This window comes from Portunus trituberculatus, chromosome 6, assembly GCF_017591435.1.
Source record: "Portunus trituberculatus isolate SZX2019 chromosome 6, ASM1759143v1, whole genome shotgun sequence".
Taxonomy (NCBI): Eukaryota; Metazoa; Arthropoda; class Malacostraca; order Decapoda; family Portunidae; genus Portunus; species Portunus trituberculatus.
In genome coordinates, this window is record NC_059260.1 from 2,956,389 (window position 1) to 2,962,759 (window position 6,371).

Below are 6,371 nucleotides of genomic sequence, written 5' to 3' on the forward strand. Positions count from 1 at the left end.
TGCGGGAAGGGATAGACGCGCCGTGGACGAAGGAAGCAGATGTCTATTCATTTGGTATTATCTTCCACGAGGTGATTGGACGCCAGGGACCCTACGGCATGTACGACGGGGTAGCCAACGACAATGCAGCTGGTAAGGCTTGTTAAGGAAGTCACAGTGGTAGTTTAAGGGTCAGAGGTTAGGCATTGGTGGTTTGAGAGGTGTAGGAAGAGTGGTGTGGAGGGTTTGGGGGATGAAATTTGTTAGATTTTTATTGGATTTTTTCTTCCTCTTGCTTCCTCTTGTTTTGTTCTTGATCTTGTTGTTCTTGTTCTTCTTCTCCTTTTCCTTCTCCTTCTCCTTCTCTTTCTCCTTCTCCTCCACAGACATCATTCGTAAGGTCAGAGCCGGCAGTACAGAAGCTGGGTCACCTTACCGCCCTGACCTTAACAAAATTGTCGACATGCCCTTCGGTTCCAACACTGCTGTCCGGATCGCCATGCAGATGTGTTGGTCTGAGTCACCCGCGGACAGACCAAGCTTTAGGACCATCAAGCTTAAGGTTAAAGGCATGAAGGATAAGAGGTGAGGCTGTGGTGTGTGGTGTTTCTATTCAGGTGGATAAGTGGATGAGAGTTGAAGTTTTTTTATGTTTGTGGAGTTTTTTTTTATATTAAGTGGATTAAAGTGGAAATTTTGGTGGGTAAGATAGCAGGTGAGTATGTGGCATCTGCATTTGGGTGGATAAGTGGATGAGAATTGAAGTTTTTTGGTGTTTTGATATATATGAGAATGTGGATTTTCTTGTTTATGGAGTGGATGAAAGTGGAAATTTTGGTGGATAAGATAAGAGGAGAGCATATAATGTGTGGTATTTCTATATTTGAGTGCATAAGTGGATGAGAATTGAAGTTTTGGTGCTTTGATATATATGAGAATGTGAGAAGTTTCTATTCTATAAAGGCAAAGCTTCGTGACTTACACTTGACCTAACCTAACCTAACCTAACCTAACCTCCCCTAACCTAACCTAACCTAACCTAACCGTTCCTCCTCCTCCGGTCCACAGCAAGCGAGGCAACCTGATGGACCACATGATGCAGATGATGGAGCAGTACAGCAAGAACCTGGAGGAGCTGGTGGCCAATCGCACTCAGGCACTGCGCGACGAGGAGAAGCGAACCAAGGACCTCCTTCACCGCATGTTGCCCTCGTGTGTACTGAAGTCGTGTATAGGGCAGGGCTAAGAGCAGGGCTAGGTCTCGTAATCTCAAACACTTCAATGTTTCACCACTATTTCAAAAGGCTTTTATCTAAATTTACACGAGTTTTTTTAAGGTGTTTTTGCGGTTCTAGAGGCAGATTAGCAAGATTTCTACATTTTTAACTGGAAAAATACTCTTGAAAACCCTGCTAGTCATCTTTGTGGCCTTGGGAAATTAGTCGTGGTGAGAGAGCAGAGCGTTTCTGAATACGGATCTAGGTGGCACGCAGGGAGGGTGGGACTAGGTGGCATGTAGGAGAGGGCAAGACTGGGTGGTATGTAGGGAAGGGCAGGGGTAGGTGGTACGGCGGAATGGGCAGGGATAGGTGGCAGGGAGGAGAGGGCGGGGGTAGATGGCACGGAGGGGAGCGCTGGGCTGGGTGGCACGGTTTTTATATTCTCAGTCATGGCTGAAAAAGTGACCAAGAGTTTTTGTTTATGGTTACAATTCAATATTTAATCTTACTTTACGTGAAATAATTACATGGTTTTCTTTCCAAACTAAAGCTCTGCACTACTTAGAAAAATTGACTTAGGTGTGCCAGCATCAGATCTCATAAATAGGAAATTAGTCTTATATAATTTTAGGTTTAGATGCAGAATATTTTTAAAGCAAAGTTTCACGAAGATTCAGCTCAAACATTGGAACAAAACACTTTTCTTACTGAGGAAATTAAGTTGATTTTTACGTTCGCAATATCTGAAAATAAAAGATAAAGAACTGTTCACGAAGCTCATTAGTGTGCAGATCAGCATACATGTATCACCAAGGAGGCCGCCGTGGTACAGTGGAACCATGCGTGCTTTGGGGTCCGAGGGGTCTCCAAGTGTACAGGTTCGAATCTAGTCCACGGTCCGAGTGTAGGTTGGGCTTCCTCATTCGGAGCAACGGTTTCCTAGAGGGTGGGCTTTAAGATAAGAAGCACCCCGAAAAGTATCCCCTTTTGCCAATAAATTCCCGTGAAAAGCCCACATGGTATTAAAAAAAAGACATTTAGCCCTTTATTTTGGCTAACTCTCTCGACTTGCAAAGGGGATTGATAACTAAGTGGGCATTTTTTTTTATATTGCTACTCTTGGCCAGCTTTCCCCTCTTACATAGAAAATAAAAAGGATTATATAAATTAAGTATAATATGAAAACACAGGTACTATGCCCCCATGCCCCCCGCTCAGGTCCGTGGCGACGAGTCTGGCCCAGGGCATCGCAGTGGAGCCCCAAGGATTTGATGCCGTCACCATTTACTTCAGCGACATCGTTGGCTTCACTTCACTGTCTGCCGAGAGCACTCCGTATGAGGTGAGCTGAGTGGGTAGCATTCCAGTGTTTGTACAGGCCACTGGTGCATAGCCGGTAGTACAAACGTCATTCAGTCGGTCCCAGTTTGTTGGTTGTCCTTGCTGATGCCACGAACGTCATTATTTTTCACTTCTATGTGGATGTTGTGCGTACATTGTAGTGTTGATGAAGAGAGAGAGAGAGAGAGAGAGAGAAGTCAAAATCAGCCCCAAAAAACATAAAACACAGAAAAACAGCCCTATACTGCTCAAAACACCAAGTAAAGCACATCTAAACATCATTAAACAACCCCAAACACAACACTGCACTGGTAACCAAGTAAAACCAGTCAGTCAGTTGTTTCATGTTACGTCTCACATATATTACTAAAACACTAACACTTATCCAGTCAGTCAGTCAGGCAGGCCCAGTACCCACAATGCACCAATAGCACGCGTCCCTCACCCCCTCAATGCTTCACTCCTCCAGGTGGTGACTTTCCTCAACGATCTGTACACGCTATTTGACAAGATCATTCGCGGCTACGATGTGTACAAGGTGGAGACGATCGGTGATGCCTACATGGTGGTATCCGGCCTGCCCAACCCAAATAGTGGCCGACACGCTGGGGAGATCGCGTCCATGGCCCTCGAGCTGCTGGATGGGGTGAGGAGAGGGTGATGGGAGAATGATGGGGGTGATGGAAAAGATAGAGAATGGGAAATGAGGAGAGGAGAGAAGAGAAGAGTTTTTCAATCTTTCTTGTGGTAATTTGTAGTGAAGAAATGAGAAGAGAGAGAGAGAGAGAGAGAGAGAGAGAGAGAGAGATGGTTTGTCTTCATTGCTTACGCTCTTTCTTTTTATTTCTACTTAATTCTTGTCTTTGTTATTTCTTGTCTACATTTATCCACTTTTTTCCAGTATTTGCACTCGTTGTCTCTTTCGCCTCTTTCTCTTTCCTTCTACTTTATCTTCTATCAATATTTATCCATTTTCTTCAGTATTTTTCACTCCTTTCACCTCATCCTCCCCTTTCGTTTATATTTTCTCTTTATCTCTATCTCCTATCTTCATTCTCCATTTACGCAATCTTTCCTCAATTTTTTCATTTCTTCTCCTTATCGGCTATTTACTTTGTTCCTGATATCTCAATTGGTCTTATTATTATTTTATTATTTTAACTCATCTTTTTGAGTTACGAGAGACTAAATGCAACTGAAGAACAAATAAAGCTGTCTTAGAGTGATAGGTTAGGAAAAGACTTGGAATTTATCACTAGAGAGATTAAAAAAACTTAGCAAATTAATTACAATATATATTTTCCTCCCACGGTCCCCCTTAACTCACCAGAACGTCTCTCTAAACAGGTTCAGAACAAGTTTGTGATAACCCATAGGCCTAACAAGAAACTGCTGCTAAGGATTGGTCTACACACGGGGCCTGTCATCGCCGGTGTGGTAGGCCTAACCATGCCTCGCTACTGCCTCTTCGGAGACACTGTCAACACCGCCTCGAGGATGGAGAGGTGTGTGGGGTTGTTGGGAGGGAGGTGGTGAAGTGGTGGTGTTGGTGGTGATGGTGGTGTTGGTGGTGGTAGTGGTGGTGGTAGTGGTGGTGATGGTGGTGGTGGTGAATGGGTATCAACTGAGACATTTCACCCTGGGACAAATCACCCTTGTACTGTTTAATGGGTGGTGATAGTCTTTAAGGAGTGTTTTATGGGGTGATAGGGTTTTTTTAAGAGGTGTTTAAGAGAGGTGATGAGGTTTTTTTTTTTTTTTTTTTTTTATTAGTGCAATCATGTTTCCCCTCGTATATGTTTCCTCACATATTCTTTCCCTCATATTCTACCGCTTCACTTATTTCCTTTCCCTCACCCACCCGTCACTTCTTTAACTCTCCTCCCACAGCAACGGAGAGCCCCTGAGGATCCACATATCCCAGACATGCAGCAACGCCCTGGAGAAACTCGGCGGTTACCTGACGGAGAAGCGAGGCCTCATCCCCATGAAGGGCAAGGGGGAGGTGCTCACTTACTGGCTCAACGGTGCCACCAAGGAGGCCATTCAGCGACGGGAGGTGCGTAAAGGGGATGTGAAGGGGTGAAGGGGTGAAGGGGTATTGTGGAAAGGTGATGTGGTTTGTCTTACCATTATTTGCTGCCCCTCTCCTCTCCCCAGGTGTCTGAGTCGCTGCCGCCGCTGCTGCAACAGAGCGACGCTGATGCGGTGGGTGAGGTGAGGCGGAGGAGCCCCAGACTCAGCTCACTTGGCAATCGCACCTCCAGTGTCCGCAGGTATGGGGTGGTGGTGGTGGTGGTGGTAGTAGTAGTAGTAGTAGTAGTAGTAGTAGTAGTAGTAGTATACGTACTTTGTTCTCGTAGAATTAAGTAGTAGTAGTAGTAGTAGTAGTAGTAGTAGTAACAGCAAAATTAGTAGCAGCAACATGGGTACTATTATTGTTATTATTAGTAGTAGTAGCAACAGTAGTGGTAGTTGTAGTAATAGTAGTAATAGCAGTAGTAGTACCAGCAGTAATATCAGCAGCAACAGCAGTAGCAACAGCACCCTGTTACACACCTCTTGCCTCCTGCAGGAGTGTGGAGGAGCCTGGGGACCAGAACGGTGGCCTGGGGCTGTTGGGGGATGAGGCGCGAGACTCCCCGCGGTCTGAAGTATTCCGCCGCCGCCGTCTCAGTCACAACTTCCGCACCTCCAGCATCGACAACACCCAGCGCGGCAGTCTGCTGTGCCCGCCGGTGGCCAGCCCGGTGGGGGCACTCATCGCCGCGGAGACCGTGCCCCAGAGCATCAGTCTGGATTGCCTCAACCAGTCTGGCATGAGGCTGGAGGTGCCAGTCCTGCAGAACACCACCGCGGCGGCCTCCCCGTCCTCCTCCGAGCCCACGCTGCCCATGGAAGACAAGCGGGGCGTCAACTTCTGTCCATCGGCTCGCGCAGGCGGGACGAACTTTCCGACGCAGGGGAACGGAGAGCGGGAACCGATGCTGGGTGGGGAGAGCCGGGAGGAGCCGCGGGAGGAGGATGTAGGGACGCGTGGGGAGAGCAGTCCCATTTCCCACGCCCAGGCAGGCAAGCCGGCGTCCTTCAAGGCTCTGCTCGCTGGTTTCCTCCCGCACTCCAAGCCAGCGTCCAAGTTCATTAATGGCCTGCGTCGGGAGAACCTGGTCTAGGGGCGCCACTGTGGCCCTCCTGGTGGTGCTGTGTGTCCTGTGGCGCTGGGGACACTGTGATGTGATGTGGGACTTGCCAATGCCCTCCTGGGATATTCCACAGGAGGCCGAGGTGTACCAGTGGATGTGTTTATATTTTTAGCCATATTTTGGGACATTTTGGCATATCATGGGACAGTGTAGTGTGTTTTGGGGCGTCTGTTAGTACTGTAGCGTGAGCGAGAGTGTGTGTGTGTGTGTGTGTGTGTGTGTGTGTGTGTGTGTGTGTGTGTGTGTGTGTGTGTGTGTGTGTACTCAGAGACACTGTGGAGCCTTGTAGAACAGACAACATAGAATACGTATATATATTTTGCCAGAACATTTATACCATTGGACATAGGGACATCGTAGTGAATTCCAGAGACATAAACACACCTAATGGATCCTAATGTGCCTTGAGACAGTAGCGCTGTGTCCTAGAGTGTGCCCAAGTGTCCAAAGGTGTGTCCAGAGGTGAGAAGTGCCGGAATGCTGTGTTGATAGACTGGGACATTACTGTGGTGTCTGGCTGCGTCGGGCTGTGTGTGGGACATGATTCCTGCGGACATTAGAACCTGGTGTGTGTGTGTGTGTATGTGTGTGTGTGTGTGTGTGTGTCCTAATGTCCCAGGCACTAAAT

The 6,371-nt window shown here is 47.4% G+C and overlaps 1 protein-coding gene across 5 annotated transcripts in view; it reads left to right on the top strand.

The window, feature by feature from the left end:
- Positions 1-6,003, top strand: part of LOC123516486 (receptor-type guanylate cyclase Gyc76C-like) — a 76,179-nt gene extending 70,176 nt beyond the window's left edge. For all 5 annotated transcript variants that reach the window (XM_045275836.1, XM_045275845.1, XM_045275856.1 and 2 more), the window contains 9 exons: positions 1-132; positions 366-564; positions 1,048-1,191; positions 2,418-2,541; positions 3,010-3,186; positions 3,888-4,045; positions 4,431-4,599; positions 4,701-4,816; positions 5,116-6,003. The exon at positions 1-132 is cut by the window's left edge and continues 27 nt beyond it. In XM_045275836.1, coding sequence (XP_045131771.1) covers positions 1-132; positions 366-564; positions 1,048-1,191; positions 2,418-2,541; positions 3,010-3,186; positions 3,888-4,045; positions 4,431-4,599; positions 4,701-4,816; positions 5,116-5,713 — 1,817 coding nt within the window. In that variant the 3' untranslated portion in view covers positions 5,714-6,003. The remainder of the gene's footprint in view (positions 133-365; positions 565-1,047; positions 1,192-2,417; positions 2,542-3,009; positions 3,187-3,887; positions 4,046-4,430; positions 4,600-4,700; positions 4,817-5,115) is intronic.
- Positions 6,004-6,371: the final 368 nt, after the last annotated feature.